The 20062-nt window shown below is 36.0% G+C and overlaps 4 protein-coding genes and 1 long non-coding RNA gene across 5 annotated transcripts; 3 read left to right on the top strand and 2 right to left on the bottom strand.

The window, feature by feature from the left end:
- Nucleotides 1-5076: 5076 nt before the first annotated feature.
- Nucleotides 5077-6388, bottom strand: LOC137585437 (uncharacterized). The gene is made up of 3 exons (XR_011033565.1): nt 5655-6388; nt 5422-5579; nt 5077-5327 (listed from the first exon to the last, which is right to left on the bottom strand). It is a non-coding gene; the product is annotated as an uncharacterized lncRNA (long non-coding RNA).
- Nucleotides 6389-8830: 2442 nt separating this feature from the next.
- Nucleotides 8831-9891, top strand: lsn (vacuolar-sorting protein SNF8). The gene is made up of 3 exons (XM_068299681.1): nt 8831-9389; nt 9452-9598; nt 9658-9891. The coding sequence occupies exons 1-3, from the start codon at nt 8920-8922 to the stop codon at nt 9803-9805; spliced, it is 765 nt and encodes a 254-aa protein (XP_068155782.1). The 5' UTR covers nt 8831-8919; the 3' UTR covers nt 9806-9891.
- LOC137584335 (uncharacterized) lies at nt 9796-11761 on the bottom strand. Its single transcript, XM_068299678.1, has 5 exons — nt 11707-11761; nt 11230-11599; nt 10639-11157; nt 10380-10570; nt 9796-10126 (listed from the first exon to the last, which is right to left on the bottom strand). The coding sequence occupies exons 1-5, from the start codon at nt 11739-11741 to the stop codon at nt 9910-9912; spliced, it is 1332 nt and encodes a 443-aa protein (XP_068155779.1). The 5' UTR covers nt 11742-11761; the 3' UTR covers nt 9796-9909.
- Nucleotides 11756-12629, top strand: Cby (Chibby). The gene is made up of 3 exons (XM_068299682.1): nt 11756-11882; nt 11994-12337; nt 12396-12629. The coding sequence occupies exons 1-2, from the start codon at nt 11817-11819 to the stop codon at nt 12333-12335; spliced, it is 408 nt and encodes a 135-aa protein (XP_068155783.1). The 5' UTR covers nt 11756-11816; the 3' UTR covers nt 12336-12337; nt 12396-12629.
- A 2146-nt stretch (nt 12630-14775) lies between these two features.
- On the top strand, nt 14776-19839 carry LOC137584336 (fibroblast growth factor receptor 3). The gene is made up of 5 exons (XM_068299679.1): nt 14776-15664; nt 18203-18351; nt 18669-18784; nt 18840-19053; nt 19110-19839. Exons 2-5 carry the CDS (start codon nt 18261-18263, stop codon nt 19724-19726), a joined length of 1038 nt encoding a protein of 345 aa, XP_068155780.1. The 5' UTR covers nt 14776-15664; nt 18203-18260; the 3' UTR covers nt 19727-19839.
- Nucleotides 19840-20062: the final 223 nt, after the last annotated feature.

A 20062-nucleotide genomic window follows, 5' to 3' on the forward strand; every position in this document is an offset into this window, starting at 1 on the left:
AGATCTAAAAAGCGTTTTGATATCCTTTTGCATTGCCAAAAATTGTGAAATTATAAAGAAAACGGGAAAAAGTATGAAAGTTAGATCCTTTCATAAACTTTTTGTGCAGATTTCTACAAGAGAGAAACAATGAGATATCCCTAGAGTCTAGGCTCTAGTCAGAGCTCTTAAAAAAGGATTGGATATGATTTTTTAAATTAAAAATATTGAAAGATGATCCCCGTACTCTAAATATTTTATCTACATCTCTAAAATCAGGGTAAAGTAATAAAATAATTAATTTCAATTCCTCAGATCGATTTTATAAACTGTCTACTACTATTTGCCAATTCTAAAACAACTTTTTGTTGACCCTATTGGAAACCAGGTATAAACATAAATAATTTATGACATAGAAATACATACAAAAAACGTACGAAGCAAAACAAAACAAACCAAAAAAACACTTTCGCAGCTCAAGGCAGGCAATTCAGGCGTAACGACAGACGGTTTAGACAAAATGAAAGTGAAAAGAGTTGAAAAACCACATAGAAATAAAATAACAAATAATAATCACTATGTATGTATGTATGTGGGTAACAAGTAAATTTCAATAATTGCTGAGTCAGCCAGTTTGAGCCTAGCCCGTTAGCCCGATAAAGCAGCTGTTTTTGGCATTGAAATTGATTTTTGTTGTTGTTGTTGTTGATCGTCTTGGCCAGTGATTAGTCATTTTTTGAGATATTTGCTAGCAACCTACCTGCAGGACAGACGAAGGGCAGGGACAGGGTTGGTTGGAGGGGTTAGGGCACTGTACAGGTCGGTCTCACATGCAAAATCCAAATCAACCCTCGCGCCAAAAATAGAAGACCAAGCTGAAAACAGATTGAAAATGGGAAAAGGTGGAGGGAAAAACACATACATACTCTTGAAAATGTGTGAAAGTTGCAGTGAATGGAATTGGAATGCGTCATTTCAATGAACTGCGTTTTAGGTTTTAATACCATGCACCTTTTGAGATGAAATGTAGGGGAAAACGGAGGGAAATGTTACCAATATGCATCATATCTATATACTTTATCCAACTTAGTCTATAAGAATATCTAGAATTTGAACTGAGTTGTAGCCGGCTTAAGCTCAATATGCCACGTCCCTCTCTAAAGCTTTGTCTTTAAAATTTGGTATACTGTAATCTATAATCAAAATACTATTAATTGGCTAAATTTCACAAAAAAAAACACTTTGAATTAGCCTAGTTATAAGCCTAGAGATAGTTTCATAGGTGAGGCAAAAGAACAGTAAGGAAATCTGTCCTTCTATGCCCTTAGGTAATGAGTGAAATGGGAAAACATCAGATTTACTTCTAAATGTCAACATAGTGCAAGGTATACCCAATTCGTTGCATTGGTTTTTCCACTTAATTCATTCAATATGTATACATAAAATTTCAATAGCCATGTCTTTTGAGTGTGCCATGCATGAATGTATCTTTTATCTCTATTTTGTCTACGTGTTGGGCGCTGTTGATGGGCTACTTTCGTTTTGTTTGACTGTGTGTCTGTTCGGACGACTTCCGCTAAAATCAGCTTGCTTTGCTCTGGATGCACCAACATCACATGCTGGGTGAGTCATTAGAAATTAGTGCATAGGCCACGTACTACAACCAAAATGATTACCACCAATGGCAATGTGGCACGCGTTATCCATGAAACCATCCACCCAGGGGATGGGATTGCCTGATGTCACGTTTGCTTAATTAATAAATGAGCTCATTAAAGAATTCTGGGCAGACGTTTCCCTTGCCCTACTCTTCTTCTCTTCTCCTTGTGTCTTTGTCTCTTTGTGTGTAAATCTGTCATCTATGTATATATGTATTTCTGCATCCACTACTCTAAAATGCAGATACATAAGCAATGTATCTAGCAGATACATTTAGGGTCTTTTCAGCCCACTGAACTATTTATAGTGCGTGGGGAGCAGTTGCCCTCGTCTTTGACATGCATCATATGTACCATATATGTATACATATATAGATGTATATATGTATATCTTTTAACCTGCCCCAGGTCTCCTCTTTCAGAGCCCCTCTGCTCTCTCTCTCTGTTCTACTTCTGTCTTTCTTTTAGGTTTGTTTTTTTCTTTCTTTCTTTTTTTGAGGCATCTGTAAATTTTGCGCCAATTTCTGCGGCTGCGGCTGCTGCTGCCCTCATCATTGAGCACAGACACACGGACAGTCAAATACCTGCTGGTAATTTTGAGCAAAAATTTTGCGCCAAAAACCAAAACCTGAATCTGACACACACACAGAGGCACACACAGGCACACATCCTGGCACTCTTCTTCCCGTTTCCGCACTTGAGATACAATCCATCCATCCCAGCCCGTTCACATTTTGTTGAGCCAAGGTGGAACAAGTGCTTTGCTTTTTCTTTTTTCTCCTGCAGAAGGCTCAAAAAAAATTCTCGTTTTATTGGTACAATGAGCCCGATCCCGATGCCGACTGCCGCCAAAAAGTAACATCTGCTCCCCAAAAAGCATAGACTGGAATTGTCGTTGTCTCGTTGAGTCGTCTTCTTTTTTTCCCATTTGGCTTTTTAATTTTTCAGCTCTTATGGCCTTGCTAAAAGGAAACCAAAACCAAAATCAAGCAACACAAAAACAAAAAGGGTCAAGAGGCTTGTGGTGAAATCAATATTTAAGGCTTCTCAGTTACCAATTGGGAGAACGATCAAGATTGATTCCTGATCGCTTCAGTCAAAACATTCAATTTTCCTCACTAAAGACAATCATTTGGTTACCAAACTGTGATTTGATATCTGCAAATTGACAACGTTTAGTTAACCAAATCCCAAAAAAAGTTAAGATAAACACAGAATCAATTCTTATCAGAGTCAAATATTGTAGATAATTTATGAGTTTGTTTATGTTTCTGCTCAAATTGGATAATGGATAATCTCTAAATAATAATAAAACTTGAGATAATTCCTTCTGTATTTTATTTGCTTCAATGTGAGGTCGAAATAGGGAAATCAAAGTCGTTCTGTTTACTGGTTCCATTCCATTAATTATAATTTTAGTTTAAATTGTTGATAAACATTATAATTTCAAGGAATTGCAATTGTTTTTTTTTTCTATAAACAAAAGGGTGTGCCATTTGTTTGTTTATTAAAAGGCAGAGAGTCTCAGATCTATTGATAAATAGCTCAAAATTTGTAGGCAAGAATTAAAATAAAAGCTAAAAAAGAAATTTGTGAATTATTTATGTAAACCGAAACAAAATAAATGTATTTTCATGTACTGCAATAGAATTTGGCCATATCTGAGAGTCCAGTACGTTAATATCTTCAACAATAAGCTTCTTGCATTACATAAACTCAAGGAATCCCTTAATGCATTTTCAAAAAAGCATCAGCAAATACCATTTTGTGAAACATTTTCGTTGATATTGGAAAATTTATTCAGATATTTGAGATTGGAGAGAGTCATTTAGAGAGGTTCAATTGCCAGAATTCACAAAGACCTCATTGATTAACACTTTCTGATGACATTGGTAGTTACAAAGAGTAATATCTAAGAAAGATCAGACTGTCAAGGCAACTTTTGTTGTTAAGGACATCTCAATAGTCCTGCAGATATCGAAATATACATAGACACATTTATCATTTTATCTTATCTAACACTAAGTGGCCATAAATTTGATCAAGGACTGAAAACGGAAGCGTTTCAAATATTTACAAACCAAAACGGATACCAGTTCACCAGTTCAAAACGAAACCGGAACGTAATTTTGATTCGGTTTGATGCCTTATTTGAGCTATTCGGATCTACCTAATAACTTTTGTGGAAGAAATTAGTCAATTTTAGCTACCTGAACTCTTAAATTAAGTGGGTTAAATCTCACAGACTGGGAAAAAAATTGAATAGAAATGGAAATAGAATTTCAATTCTTATCCCGAGGAGAGGCCACTGAGATCGATAGTGCCTTCTAGGATAATTTTTATGTTGATTCCACTTCAAATTTCAATCTCTTTATAAGTAAATAGTTTAAGTAGAGTTACTTAATTGGTTCACCCATGAAATTGTCATAAATTTAAAGCCAAAAAGACTTTATGAGAAATCCACTTTCGCTGTCGTTTCTTCTTTCCCCTACTCTGATTATTATTATTACGATAATTGTTGTTGTTGTTGCCACCAGTGCTAATTTCCTTCATTTATCTTTTGTTCATGTTTTTTTTTTTTTTTGGGTAAACCAAAACTGAGCTGCAGATACAGATACATATGTATCTGAATCTGTGTATATGTATAGCTATTACAATTACTCTACGTGACTCTTGGACGCTTAATTGCAGCAGCAGTCCAAGAGAACGAGAACGAGTCCAAGTCCGAGCCTGGGACGTCATAAATCTCACGAGCCTCCGATTGCAGTCCCATCCATCCATCCATTTGTTCGTTGCTTCGTTCGTTCGCAAAGTGTCCAGTTCTAAGCTGTCTTACACACAGATAAGAGACATGCAGCAATTAGGCATAATATGGCATAGAGAGGTGTTGGGATCAACTCTCAGGTCTCTCTGGTCTCAAAGGCCCACCACCTGGCTAATGGTATCGTGTGACCGCTACAAAAGAAAAAAAAAAAGGAGAAGCTCATAATTCACCACAACTGTCCACTAGAAATGAAAAGATTTCGTCTGGGATCGCCACCCTAACCCCAACCCCATCTCCTGCCATCTCTCCACCCATCTCATAAGAAAGTGGGCCGCTTGCATAAATCAAAAGGCGACTTTATGAGCGTCTTGCATGTTTGTCTCTAGTGGGTCAGTCTCTCTCTTTGCCTCACTGGTGTCCATTGCATGCGGCACGCCAGTTGCAACTTTATGTTAGATACAAAATCTTGACCCACTTGTAAGTTGTGTGTTGGCCCGTTACTTTTCACACTTTTAAAACTGGTTAAACTAGCGAAAACTAGCGACAATTGTCGCCTGCAAAGGGCATTCGTTTGGAAAATGCCAAACAAAGGGAGGGAGAGACGGAGAGGGAGACACACCAGCATAATTCTTATACTCTATTGTAATTGATAGGCATTTAGATTGCCCCAACTGGTTTCTTTTTCTACATTTATTGCCGCATTTTTATTGTTTGGGATTTTTTTTATAGAGTTTTTCCGAGTTTTTCCTCTTTTCTTTCCTTTGTATGTGCTAACAAAAGAGTTTTTGTTTCGTTTCAAGTTTTTTTTTTCGTTCGTTCGTTCAGCTCAGTTGGAATGAGTTATGACTGAGTGCTTGGGTGTGGTGACCTCTTCCCGCTCACTTGGTGGTGGTTAAATGCAGTTCTCTGGTTGAGTTTCCCTCCATCTAGGGAGTGGCCATGGAAATGTGAAAATGTAAAGGGAGGTCGTCTATTAATGTAACGCGATATGCGGTGCATGAAAAATCAAATGAGACTTACCAACAGAGGGAAGAGGTGGTCAGTACTGAACTGAATGCGAATGTGGTACGCTTGTAAGACAGAGAGTTGATGTATCTTCACTAGCAGATCTCCATCTCGGTCTCGGTCTGGTCTGGTGTGCTAAGCCGACAGCCGGTCAGATGGTCAGTCATTTGAGTCTGGCAGATTCAGACTGACATGTTTAATTCTAGCCTAAGTAAAATGTAGATACTATTTATGGAATATTACATTACTTTTGAAAAGGCACGCGATGTGTTTTTGTGGTCCACACGCGTGTCCAGCTGCCCAAATATTTTGCCCTCTAACTGACAGAAATATACATAAACGCCAAATGCCCAAAAAAAAAAAAGGCCTAAGCAAACATTTCCAGCCACGCAATCTCTTGAAGATCGAAAGATCCCATCCCTTATATGGAATGGGAGCCCTTCATCCATCCATCCATCTCTCTGCAATCAGCGGCATGCGCGTTGCCTTTTTCCTTCTTTTTTATATTGTTTATTTTTAACTGCTGCTATTTTGAGTTTTCAGTTTGTTTTTCCCTCGTTTTTCCTTATAAATTTTGTTTATTTTGTCACACGCCCAACGTCAGTTTTGCATTTGCATGCGAGAACTGGGAGTGCCTCAGCCCAATGAGGGCAACTTGCAACATGCAACTGCAACTGCAGATGCAGATACAAATGCAAATGAGTGTGTGTGTGTGTGGCTATATCTGTGACTGCAGCTTCGGCTGACTTCCTGTCTAAATAATGGCACATTTAATGCAAACAGATGCAGAAAAATACCAAATGTTTGCATTAATGCAATAAAAAAATACAAAAAATAATTAAAATCTTAGAAAATATAAGCATCAAGACTTAATAATCTCTGCACTTTTTGAGACTAGAGAGATAAAAATAGTAGCTAGGATATATGTATGAAGAAAAGGGATTACGCTTAGCAACAATTTTGGAAAACGAAGGAAAACAATCTCAACATTCAGTTAACTAATATTAAAGCCACGCCTTTTTGTTAAACAGCCTTTTGAATCTAAATTTATGAGGTCATATTGTAAATCTATCTCTAAGATCAACTTCTAAAGTTAAAGTAAGAACATGATGATCAAAAACAGTTCTCGAAAATATGGTAAATTTTTTGTTAGAATTTTTTGAATTTTTAAAGACAAACTTTTGTTGAATGAGCTTTTTGTCAGAGTGTATTACGACGATTTCTGAACTGATTTAAAAAAGTATATCTCGATTTCTTTTAATTTAGCATTAACACGATTTCTACAAATTTATGTTTTATGTTTCAAACTTTCAAACTAAAAGACAAAACTGACTTATGAATTTTGAGAAATCAAACAAAAATTGACAAAATTACAGATTATCAAAGTTATTTAAGATTATTTATGATTTTCAAATTAAACTTTGCTGATTTCACCTAATTTCGAAATATATAAGATCTTCTTTTAAAAGATTGACCTCAAGCCGGTTAAAATGCAAGTTTTGACTTATTTTGGAAATATTTATACAAAAAATAAACAAATAAAAATGTAAATGTGGCAACAATTTCTATTATGGCCACTTGGGTTTCTGTGGGACATCAAAAAAAAGACAAAGGATGATTATGACATTAAATTATCAATAGATGCGTAATCTTATCTTGTCCACACAGTCATTTAAAACTCCAGGGAATTTAAGGGAAAAAAAAAACTAACAATTCATCAGACATTGTTTATTTTACGTTCCTCTTTCTTTGTTGTTACCAAGTGTGTCAGTTACAGTTAATAAAAGAGTCAAATACCAAACACAAGGGTAACAGCCACAATTGTTTATATAAATCCAGATATATGTATGTATGTGTATGGACCTATAAGTCTATAATTTCTATTTATATAGCAAATTTATTACACATTTTCACATTTTCCAATTGCTGAGAAACAGAGAGACACAGAGAGAGAGAGAGAGAGAGGGAGATTGGCGATACTAAATTTTCAATATTATGCCATTTTTATGGTCTGACTATGACGAATGATTTGATTAAAGTTAAACACGCTTGAAGGAAAATTGCTAAAATATTAATGGCCTTTGTGTAATTCTAGTAGCAATACTTAAATATTAGTTACCCATGAACTTTACTCGTTATTTTAAGACGTTAAGACTAAACCGAAAAGTTAAAACTGAGTTCAACAAACCATGGTCAATATATTCTCTAATATCTGATGAATCACAAAAATTCTTCAGTTTAGTCATTGATTAAGTTACGATGACTTAATTTTGGTTGAAAAGTTCACTCTAGAATAATTTCACTGTATCCATATATAGATATATCTAATGCATTTCAATTGATGGAAAATATTGTGCAATTGATTGACATTTGGCCTAATTACCACAGACACATCTTGGCCCCATGTGCCTTGTGGAGGGAGGGTGGGGAGGGGAGGGGAGGCCATTTCATTATTTTCAGCTTTCTTTCTGGCTAACAAACTTCTGTGAGTTGGCCGACTACTGGGCATAATGATGATCCGCACAATTCGAGAGGGCCTTAGGCCTATAAATATTTTTTTTTTTTTGTTGTTGGTCGTTTTGTTTTATGTTCTCTTGCTAATCGTTCGATTTTTCTACCGTTAAGTGGTGTTAAGTGCTACCCAATCCAGTCGCCTCTGAGTATATATCATTCATTATGAGGCTCGAGTTTCAATTTGCGGCACTCGGCGATTGTATAATTAATAATAATAATAAACTGAAAAAAAACCTAACAGAAACGCTATCTCTCTGCGAATTTTGTGAGGGCAATTCACATGCAGACCGCAGCAAAAGAGAAATCAACGCCAGTTTTCGATTTCCGCTGGCATTATAAACAAACAGAAATCCATCCATAATGACATTTAGTGTCCTTGCCCAACATTAGCAGCTGATGACACACTCAATTATGCGGGCTCTTTGACAGAATGATCGTATTGTCATGGTTTTTCATCACATTACAAGCGAACTGTTTTATATTATTTTATTTCCCGCACCCAAATTCGAATTTGTAGCGCTTTTGATTGATCTATGGGGGCGGTTGGGCTAATATAAGTATTTCAACTAAAAGTACTGCGGGTTCTTTGGTTGGAAAACTGAAAGTAAATCCAATAGTTTTGACAATAAAAACATTACATAAGAGCTGCATATATAAGTAAACTTTATGTTCTCTTTGGTTTCCATAACGACTTTTATCTCAGTTTATTAGCAAGTTATTCTAGTTCAGCAATTTAAATAGTTTATTCAAATTAAAGTTTGTTCGCGCCATTGAGTGCTAAGGGTGCGTGTAATAGTCCTAAGGGTGAGAGTAAAAGTCCTAAGGGTGCGAGTGATAGTCCTAAGGGTGCCAGTGATTGTCCTTAGGGTGAGAGTAATGGTCGTTTAATCGATATTACATCGATATTTTTATCGATAACAGAAACCAAAACAAACAACAGCTGATTCACTGTTTTTACTCTTAAGTTTTTTGTTGTTACTGAAAAAATTGATATTTAAAATGCGACGCCGTGTGGGCTTAGGAGCCATTCAGCAGCAGAAATTGGCTGCCGAGAAATACAAGGACAAGGGAACCGATTTGCAGGAATCTCAACTGGAACAAATGACAAAACAAATGGAGGTGTTTCGTGGCAAGCTGGAAGAATTCGCCATGAAACACAAAGAGGATATAAAAAAGAATTCGCAGTTTCGTAAACAATTCCAGGAAATGTGTGCCGCAATTGGCGTTGATCCACTGGCCACCGGCAAGGGTTTCTGGAGTGTACTCGGCATGGGTGATTTCTACTACGAGCTGGGTGTTCAGGTGGTGGAAGTGTGCCTGGCGGCGAATCACAAAACAGGTGGCCTTATGGAATTGGGAGAGCTGCGTCGACGTTTAATAGCCGCCCGTGGTCAGAGTCAAGTGCATCAGGAGATTACCAAAGAAGACATTTTGATGGCAGCCAAAAAACTCTCGATCTTTGGAAATGGGTAAAAGCGTAGCACAATAAGATCTTTTTAAATTCTAATCGAATTCGAACTTTTCTTAATAGTTTTGTTGTCCACAAACTGGGAAAGGGCAAGTACATAGTGCAATCGATCCCTGGAGAATTGAGCATGGAGGAGACGAATATTTTAAATGCTGCATCAAATACAGAACAAGGCTGCGTTACACAATCTCAACTTATCAACGATTTAGGGCAAGTGACTTGAATTATACATATTCTTGACTTAATCTAAAATACATTTTAATCTTTAGTTGGACCGACTACCGCGCCAAACAATCCCTGGACAAAGTTGTTGGTGAGGGTCTCTGCTGGATTGATAGGCAAAATGATGATGAGCCTAGCTATTGGTTTCCCAGTTTATTTCCGGGCCGCAATGCTATTGCCGTGGGTGCCTCTTAATACCAGATGTATTTTACAAAATATACATACATATATACACACACATATATATATATGTTAAAATATACACAACGAAAGCTTACAAACTATGGCAAAAATGTGACTTATTGTGACTGATGTTGCGGCTGCCTATGACAGTCCCCGACAGCTCCACTTTTGAGCGTTTGATTTTCGGCCAACAATTCAGAATTTTCCAATTTGAGACGATAGATTAAATCTTCAAACTTTTGTGTGAGATCTTTTATGGCAGCTTTATATTTTAATTTTATATCTTTGTGAGCTTCCAAATATTTCTTAATACGACTATCATAATCCTTTTTGCTAAAAGAAAGTGAAAGGAAAAGTTTGATTTATCACAAAAGTGGAAATTGTTCAAAATTATCACATAATGTTGAATATTCAATTATCCTTAGTTGTTAATACCTAAATACTTAAGTTTAAGAATAGTTGCTATTACTTTTTATGTAATTTTTGGAGTTTCAATCAAATTGTTATCACACAATTTAGTTAAATGCATGACTTATACTTGGCAAATTGAATTTCCTTACAGATTTCTATATACTGAGGTACTTACATCTTTTCCTGAATAACTTCCTCGCTGGTGGCACAACGTTCTAGTTTATTTAGACGCTTGCAACTGATTTCCACTTCGGCGGCAAGTTTCTCATTTTGTTGCAAGGCCTCTTTATATTTCATTTCCAGGCGAGTGTTACGCGTTTCCAGCATTTTCACAACATCCTTGTGTTCTTTGATATCCTTGTGGAACTATGCAACAGTATTTAAGTAGAAATGAATTTGTTTTTATGGAAATTTTCGAGCTTAATTCTTCTTACTTTCTCTCGCAGGGCGGCCAAAGATTTATCCTTTTCCTTCAGTTTGTCTTTCAGCTGTTCCACTTCAGTGTCGACACGTTTGGCGGCTTCATCCATAATACAGCCAATATTGGTGGCCAATTGAGTGGCTTCTTCTTTAAAGCCTTCGGCGCGCTTCTCAGCGCTCTCCTTTGCCTGCATTGCCGCCTCACTCAGTTGGATGGCATCCTGGACCTTACACATAGCCGTTGACTCTCGCTTGGTGCTTTCGATAAGCAAATTTCTAGTGTGCTTTAAGGATTTCTCGTACTCTTTGATTTGCTTCTGTAAATGCACAATTTTGTTCTGACTCTCATCCATGACGTGTGCAGTGTGAACTTGTTTCTTAATCTTCGCTTGCAATTTCTCTAATTGGTCGCCGCTTTTTTGTTTGTGCTGATGCAATGCTTTGATCATCTCGGACTGATTTTTTAGCTCCTGTTGCTGGGCACTGATCTTTTCCTCCAACAACTTAACGGTCCTGATGTATTTTTTGTTGAGCTAGAAGGAAGAGGCAAAATTAAAATGTTAATTTGAAACTAGTCACTCGAAAATGTTTGGGTCATGGCATACCGTATCATCGCCCGATAAATTTAACTGGGCACGATAGTTTTTAATCTCCAGCTCCAAGTTCTCAATGGTCCTTTGAGAGCATTCCTGCATGGACGCAAGATTGAAGCGGTCCTTACGCATGTCATCGACCTGACCCATGGCCTTGTTAAGGGCATAACCGGTTATACGAAGTCGTTCATTCATTTCATCCACGTTCCCCGTTCGCATGGACTGCCTAAGTTTTCCTAGTTCAGTGGTCAGACGCTGATTCTCTTCCAGAACAGCGCTTACCTGGGCACGTAGCTGGGATTGCTCTTCGCGAAAGTTGTTCAATTCGTTATTCGTGTCCGTCAGAAAACGTTCCAAACCAACGGCCACTTCTATGCCACCGCTGCACGACGAATGGAGCGACGAAGAGTGTAGGAAAATCGGAGAGGAAAATAAGTATATTGTTTTGTGTGTAGTTAATGTTTTAGGAATGAGGTCTATAATCTGTACCTGGCAAACTCAAAAGTATTAGCCTCCTGTGTCATTTCCTATTTTTGCTTCACATAAATTTATATAAGGAATTCAAATAATATCATTTCAAGTGAAATATTTCGAGATTAATGCAATTGGCAGATTGCTGCTGTCCGCTTCTGTCACCGGTTGACAGTTTGCCGCCCTGGCTGCAGGTAAGCATACAAACCAAACCAGGTACTCAGGTGGTTGCCACTAGCAACGACAACAACAACAAAAGGAATAGTTTTTACTTGTTTTTTTTTTTTTTTGGTTTTCCACTTTAGTTTTCCCTCATGATGCCGCTGTTCAACAAGAAATTCGAATCTAAACCCATTCCGGCACGACAGAATCGCTGTAATATTGGTCATCCTGTTGTTACGGAGGATCTGGATGACTTTCGTCACATCTCCTTGAACTTGGGCAACAAGGAGTTGCGTTTTGCCGATGGCATTTGGATGCATTCCTCACGTAAAGGCGATGTGGATGACATGCTGCGTTTGAACAAGAAATTCCGTGCCCTCGAGGAGGAGAACAATATGTGTAATCTGAAAATTGAAGTCATGTTGGACTTGTTGGCAGAACATGCCACAGAATTGAATGAATTGAAGCCAACCAAGGACAAGTAAAGGTAAGCAAAGTAAAAACTTAAAAGAATATTAATTACATTTCAAATGTTTCATTTGTAGATGTTTAGCTGAAGATTCGAACTCAAACCTGGCTGGTCATATCTGAATCCTAATGCAATTAAGACCTTAAGCAACCCTGAGACTACATTGGAATAAATATGTATTCTAGAATTTTGGCAACACTTTTTTTTGACAACTCACGAGGATTTCGTTTAGTTTGTTTTCAACAAAGAAAGAAAACCCCTTAAAATTGAGTTTTTACATTGAAAATATACGTTTAATTAAAATTTATAATCATTGCAATAAATCGTTATTAATTGAATTCAAAATATTAAAAGCAACATCACAATAAATGAATGTAAATAATAATTTGATTAGAACGAAACAAAGAAACTCAGTTCAAGGTATGTAGTTTTCTCTTTATTAAAAGTTAATAACTTAACCATTCATTTATTTATTTAAATTATGTCTCTTTCATGGACCAAGAACATTCCAGAAGAAGAAATATGAAAAGTTTTCCCTAAAGCTACCGATATCCGGCATTAATTTATCATTAAGTTTTAAACACATGAGTTCCGAGAAGATTCTAGTTCTGCATTCGTTTGGTTTTTACTTAATTAGTTATTTCAATACTTAAAAGTTCACAAAAAGTCTCGGGCATGAAATTTACAAATTCTTTATGATTAGAAATTCTCTCTTTTTATACTCTAACAAAAAGGATATTAGTTACTATAAAAAAGTTCAACGTTTTAGATATTCAGTTAATTTTCGGAAGCCTTTGGAAGGACTTTTTCTGCAATTATCAGAAATTTAAGGTCTCACATTATTTAAATTCTTAGCCCATAATATTCTGTATATTTTCAAACATTTTCCCTCTTCAATAAGAATTTAAGAGGATCATTTAAGGAACTCTTTTAAAGAATTCCCTTTCTAATAGAGGTGAACATGAGTAATAAGTTTTGATACATATAGAAATCGTTTATTGTTCTTCTGGCTTTATCAGTAGCCGAATGAAGTTCCGGAGCAGGACATGATACTGAAACGCCAACCACCCACCCATCCAACCACCCACGGGATGAATCCTTTTTGTTTACACTTTATAAGTGAATTTCTTTCTCTTCGTATCTCTCCCTCTCGTTGTTCTTCTCCCTTTTTGTCTTCTGTACCAATATGTAGCTTGATTTTTATACTCTTCTCTTCGAATTTTGAATGAATTATGAACTGTGCCGCCATTAGAAATGTTTTATATGAATTAGAATTCGTCACCTCGTATGAAAAAAAAGGATATCTTCGAAATTTCAACAGTTCCATAGTTTTAATCTTAGTTTAGGTGGAGAAATTATCCTCATTTCCAATGACTTTAGTCAGAATCCTTTATAAATATATTCTCAGGGAATCTTCCCACTTTTATAAAGAAGGCAAACGAAATTTCAAACTCAATTCACTCAAATCTTTCCTATTATATAACTTTTAAAATTTAAAAAAGGAAAAGAACTAGATTTGAATGGGACTTAACACTGAGTATCAATTAAAACGTTGTGTGGTATAATAACTTAATGTAAACTTTAATAATTGTATCTAATATTGTGCCCTTTGGAAAGTTGTTGGGTGAAGAGAATTTCATAAATCTATTTCGAGAATTGGTAGCTGCCCCTTCCATTCCATTAAACATTATATGTATGTATGTACATATGTGATAATCCACCCCTGTATTATATATATTTATATTAATAGTCTTCTAATCAGTTCATATGCCCATTTGGAAGCTTATCAATTGCTCACCTGCAATGCAATGGGCAATGATAATAAAAAAAATAGCTGACTTCGGCTTTTGTTGACTAGCCCATTGGGCATTATTTTGGATTTGTAGCAATGAATGGGAGCTGGTCAAAGTGTTGGCCATTGTTGTTGACCGCCGTTTTTGGCAGCAATCTATAGACGCCATCGAGTTTGTAGTCGTCGTCGTCGTCGTGGTCGTCGAGCTGCCGCTTGGCTCCCGCTCTATTTATTGTATTTGATAAGCTCTCTCCTTCAGTCCCTGCTGATAAACTGCCGATATGATAAACCTCGATGAGGCAGGCAAATGGATGTACCTATAAAGAAATAAATGATAGAATTGGGAAGCCCGATCGAATCGGATAGAATAGAATTGGATTGGATTGGACACATGTGGATAGAAACAAAAGTATTTTGTTGGATTTTTCGAGCTACATAGCTCCCAACCAAACCAAAAAAGAATAACAAGCTCTCTAATCTCTTTGGAGGGTCTCTCAGGGCGGGGGCCATTCGGGTTTATGTACATAGGTGTGTTGCTCATATCGGTGCCGTATATCGACTACTGTATATTTACGCATTGATATTGATATGGCGATAAGCAAAACTGCTTATAAAACACATTTATTTAGTTGTTCCCAGAGCAAACGACGACAACTACTGCCATGTCGAGGCAGACGAGTTGCTCGCCTCCGAGGGGTAACACTTGTTCGATTTGTGTATTACAGTAGTTTCTTGATAGCCACCTCTACGTACGGACGCGTTCGGGGCAGAAAACAAACGGACAGACAGACAGACAGACGGACAAGCGATCGATCTATAGATCGTTCGATGTGTGGCTATACCATCTCAAATATTTACCAAGCGAAACGAAACAAATTCAAAATAAACAACAAAAACAGCAACTCTAAATAGAATGAAAACGTTCCAACAACATACTTACAAATAAGTGTATATATATACATATATATAGACGACCGATCGTGCTAAAATTGCAAAGTCTTAGAGCTAATGCCAATCGAATTTCATATGGCATTAGGTAACTAGAGCCGAGAGTCGCCTACAAAGGCGTCTGATACTTAATCAAAACTAGCCATATCAGCACTATTCACAGTGTGTGTGTGTGTGTGTGTGTGTGTGTATGTGAAGCACTTTTATACGATATCAAACCATACCATCATTTGCCATTCGCCACTGGCTGCGGTTAGTTCAAATCGGGGGAGCCGGCCTATAAACAAATTGTCTATTTGCTACCTAATAAATGATATCGAATAAATCAATTGAGTCTATGCCAATCAAATGGAGCAACAGTGATAAATCTTGATCGTCAATGAATCTTCAATGTCGATCAGATTGAAAAGCAAAGATATATACATACATACGTGAACTATATGTTTACAAATTTAAATTTGTGTTTTATGGGAATTTCGTTCGCCAAAGTTTTTTTTTGTTTGGTTCCGTTTATCAAATTCAATTTTTAAGTGCTTAAAACCTAATCAATTATATTTTCAACAAAACATTTATGACTAAAGCTGAATGGATACTTAAATTAAATAGTAAGTCATAAGTTAAATCCCATATTAATGGGTCAAAAATTCATTATTTCAGAGTAAAGTATCTAGTTCTAATGTTTATTAAAAGATTTTAGAAATAAAAATTCACAGAAAGTCGAGAAAAAATCAAAAATAATTAAAAATATTTAAAGAATTATTATTGTTAATTGTCAAAAATCGATTTTGTGGTTTATTAAATAGATTTTTTCTTACTTAAAAGAAGCTTTAAGTAACTGTCACTAAGAAATTTCGCTTAAAAATTAAAAAGATTAAAGCATGATCCATTTCGGTTATGGCTCTTAGAATATTAATGCAAATCGATTATATTCGAAATATTTTAAAATATAAATTTGAAATCTATAAATAGTTTTGTCACAATTTAGATAATTTTCAATATAAATCATTCATTTTAGACGTTATCAATTGAAAGTCAAGAAACCAAATAAGATCAATAAATTTTATGTTGCAATCCTCAAATAACTTGGAAAAAAATATATACATACATATAAGAGCTGGAGCTTTCTCGGTAGCTAAGAGAATAAAAAAAAACCCACAAAACCAAAAAAAAAAAAAGAAAAGAAAAATAAATAAACATTTGATAAATGGGCATTATCAACGTTTAATGATTTATTGTTGCATAAATTTTATTCCACCAGTTGACGCGTTGTGTTAGCATTTCTGTTTTTTCATTATTATTATTCTGATTACCAATAATGTCTGAGAGAAAACAAGAAAAATGAAGTCGTTTCGCCGACTTAGGTATACCATACACCAGAAATTCCATTCACAACAAAGCATATGAGCACCCTAGGGGGGCGTAAAAAGGGGCGTGTCAAAAATTTGAAATAAACTTGACCAATTTACATATTACACGAGCTTACATACCAAACTTGGTGGCTCTAGCTTTTACAGTCTTCGAGATCTAGGTGTTCATACGGACGGACATGGCTAGATCGACTCGGCTGTTGATACTGATCAGAAATATATATACTTTATGGGATCGGAAAAGCTTCCTTCTGCCTGTTACATACATTTTGGCGACTTTAATATACCTTTTTACCCTATGGGTGTATGGTATAACAACAACAAATTGCGATAATTTATATGTGAACCAAGGATTCGGATCTGAATATTATTTGGGTTTTCTCTGTGTGGGCGAGGCACCCGCCGTTTGCTCTCAATGGCCAAGTAAATAAACAATAGAATATTTTGGTTTTTTTTTTGCTTCTCATTGACGGGGCCACAATAAAATGTGTGAAAAATATGCCTGAGGCAGTGAAAAATGCAGCGCCGATATAAATAAATAAAAAAATAAATAAAAAAAAATAACAACAACAAAAACAAAAACTGAAAATAACAAAAAGCCCATGAATCGTGAAGCTCCAAGTGTTTGCTATAAAATTAAATAAAAATCAATCATGCCCAAAATGTAAAATGGAATAAAATGGAAATAAATATTTTTCGGTGTGTGTTTGTGTATTGGAAATAACTTGTTGAAATACAGGGTGTCGCAGTGCACCCTCAAATCCTAAAGATGGACACAAACTCACAGAAAAAGTGCAAGAACCAATCATTCAGAAGGCTCAAGGATAAGAGTCACTCAACTACCAACAAATCGAGTTTAAAGAAAACTCTTTAAACTGGTTTCAGTCTTACCAAATATAAGACTAGATACTGGCATAGAAAACTGCCTGCTCTTAAGGCCTGTTAACAATTTCTAGGTCTCAAATCGTTTTATATTCATATTAATTAGTTTTCGTGACATTTCCCCAACATATTTTTCTATTTCAATATTATTCTTACGATCCTTTTCATTAGTTAACACGACTTTCGAGAGAGAATCGAAATGGAATTGATATACATTTTTTAAGCGAATGTCCTATATCATATTTTATGACAATAATTAGAATTGACAGATGAATTCGATTTCAAATTAAGGTTCAATATTATGTTATGAATACCAAAACTAATCAAAACCAAACTACAGACTGAAAGATGTTATTAGTTTAAGACTCGACCAGTTTAACAAGAGATCTGATAAATATTTTAATACCAAAAAAGATGATTAAGAAAAGGCCTTGGGATACTTTATAATCAATTGAATATGAGCCATTGAATTCAAATTAAAACCTATTAATATGGTGATAATTGATCACTAAGTAAAACTATTAACTATTAAAACTAAATATTTACCTAGATATTTTGGCAATGTCCACACTTTGTTTTTGGTTTTGTGTAAGTAAATCCTTTAGGAAATATAGTTAAATTTGTAATTTCGGAGCAACGGTTGAAACTTTCAAAGCGTTCTTTCAAAAGGTTTTTTGTTAAAGTTAAAAAAATATCAAATTAGATAGGTACTCTTAGCAAAATAAGTTGCGAATAATAAATTTTAGACAGTTTAACTTATCAAAAATGACTATTTTCTAGCTTTTATATGGCTTTTCTATGATTACAAATAGAAAGGAAGTTATCAATTAAAATTGGGGTGAACCTATTTACTTGTCACACATTGTATATTTAATATATTTTCTCCATTCACAGGTTAAAACATTCTTTGGGAAAACTTTTCATTGAACAATGCCCTGATGTTGGATATGAAATGGGCTTACTGAAGATAATGAGCTTATGGCTAATTGGCCCATTGATATGTGGCCTATGTTTAGCTGATGGTTACTTTGTCGATTATACAGGTGAGTGAAAGTTGAGACCAAGTACTACTGATAGTTAGTTAGTCCATGAGTTTTCTTTGGCAAAATTCTATTCACATGTCGGAATTGTCTATTTTGGCAATTCACTTTAAATATGCTTGGGATTCTTGTTTATCAAAAATGTCGCAAATGTTGATAAGATAGAGATACTTACAGTTACTACTCAGGTACACATATTCCTATCCGTCAATGTACATATGTATACATATACATAGATATATGAGTATGGTAAACAAGAGTTTTGATTTTTGGTTTTAATTATCAGTTTTGTTTTCGCTTTATTTTCTTTTTGCTTGTAGAAAACACGGAGCTGATACAGCAACGCGCCGGCTATGATGTCAAATTGCAATGTGATCTCCGGGGTCTGGTTGATGAACGCAAATTGGCCGACATTAAGATACATTGGTACTTTAAGGTAAGTGAATGCCTCTCTGATATATATGAATACATTCTGCATTATATCCATTCAGCAATGCAGCGACAACAATTGCTACCAGTTGGAAACCGCCGAAGACTGGACAGCACTGCCCTGTGAACCGAGTCTGTGTCGTCCGGAATTATGGTTACGCAATGTCACCGAACGTTACTCTGGTCTCTATAAGTGCACCATTAATCCGCACATATGGGATGCTGGACAAGCGGTGGATGTCCAATTGGTGCGCACCTATCAATTGGATGTGAAAAGTAAGTCTTCTAAAGAGTTCCATTTGCATATTCAAATATGTATCTTTGATTTGCAGATAGTTCTTTGGCTGCTCCAGAGTTTCTGGATTCATATCCTAGCAATAAGACAGCTCGGGAGGACAGTCGAGTGGTGTTCCAGTGTCGTGTGCATAGTGAAGAGCATCCCACTATTAAATGGTTTCGGCGTCGCTCATATATGGGATCAGTGCCCGTTGTTGATAGCCAAACGACATCAAATTTCAGTACTCGGATTGTTCGTTATAATGGAAGGACCTACGAGTTGTTGTCCACAGCGCCAGAGAAATTAGTCAGTCCACAGATCTATCTAAGTAAACTCATTCTCAATGGCATACGCCCAAGAGATGCTGGCTTCTATGCCTGTGTGGCCATCAGTTATCGTGGCCATAAGATTCGAGAGGCCTATTTGGATGTACTCGAAGATGTCTACTGGAGCAATTACGATGACAGCGAAGAGGTGGTGGGCGGCACGAGTGATCCTCGTGAATTCTATTTACTATTCCTCATGCCTCTGGGTCTGGCCTTGTTGCCCATAAGTGTCTGGTGTGGTTATCTGATATATAAACGCTGCTCTCGACACGGTGAATGCCAGCGCATGGATCAACAATACTCGGATGAGGATTTGGAACGCTGCGTCCTTGGTGGCAATTGTTAAGATCATCCAGGCAAACCTAGTATACATTTACGCTTATTATGTTTAAGTATCTGAAGAAGACTGTAGCCTAGAACTAGGAAATCGTACTTAATTAAATCCCATATATAAAGTAATCTTTGCCTTTCTAATCTGTAAGTCTCTGAGCTGAGTGCAACAAATTTCGAATTGCTACTGAGGCAAAAATCATTAAGTTTACACAGTTCAAAATTCAATTTGTATGAAATTCAAAATTTGTCACGTCTCACAGTTTCTGGAAAATTAAAAATCATCTCTAGACAAAAAAAAAAAAAAAAAAAGCAGAAAATAGAAAACGCAAAAAAAAAGGCAGCCCATTTT

This window comes from Drosophila tropicalis, unplaced genomic scaffold, assembly GCF_018151085.1.
Source record: "Drosophila tropicalis isolate 14030-0801.00 unplaced genomic scaffold, ASM1815108v1 contig_878, whole genome shotgun sequence".
Lineage (NCBI taxonomy): Eukaryota > Metazoa > Arthropoda > Insecta > Diptera > Drosophilidae > Drosophila > Drosophila tropicalis.

Bases quoted from the DNA above. Each gene is read 5' to 3' on its own strand.
- lsn (XM_068299681.1), top strand. From the start codon at position 8,920: ATGCGACGCCGTGTGGGCTTAGGAGCCATTCAGCAGCAGAAATTGGCT. The intron at 9,390-9,451 runs GTAAAAGCGTAG...TTTTCTTAATAG, and splicing joins CTCTCGATCTTTGGAAATGG to TTTTGTTGTCCACAAACTGG. The intron at 9,599-9,657 runs GCAAGTGACTTG...TTTAATCTTTAG, and splicing joins CAACTTATCAACGATTTAGG to TTGGACCGACTACCGCGCCA.
- LOC137584336 (XM_068299679.1), top strand. From the start codon at position 18,261: ATGGGCTTACTGAAGATAATGAGCTTATGGCTAATTGGCCCATTGATA. The intron at 18,785-18,839 runs GTAAGTGAATGC...ATATCCATTCAG, and splicing joins AGATACATTGGTACTTTAAG to CAATGCAGCGACAACAATTG. The intron at 19,054-19,109 runs GTAAGTCTTCTA...TTTGATTTGCAG, and splicing joins CTATCAATTGGATGTGAAAA to ATAGTTCTTTGGCTGCTCCA.
- Cby (XM_068299682.1), top strand. From the start codon at position 11,817: ATGCAATTGGCAGATTGCTGCTGTCCGCTTCTGTCACCGGTTGACAGT. The intron at 11,883-11,993 runs GTAAGCATACAA...TTTCCACTTTAG, and splicing joins GTTTGCCGCCCTGGCTGCAG to TTTTCCCTCATGATGCCGCT.
- LOC137584335 (XM_068299678.1), bottom strand. From the start codon at position 11,741: ATGACACAGGAGGCTAATACTTTTGAGTTTGCCAG. The intron at 11,600-11,706 runs GTACAGATTATA...TTCGTCGTGCAG, and splicing joins AATACTTTTGAGTTTGCCAG to CGGTGGCATAGAAGTGGCCG. The intron at 10,571-10,638 runs GTAAGAAGAATT...ACTGTTGCATAG, and splicing joins TGGCCGCCCTGCGAGAGAAA to TTCCACAAGGATATCAAAGA.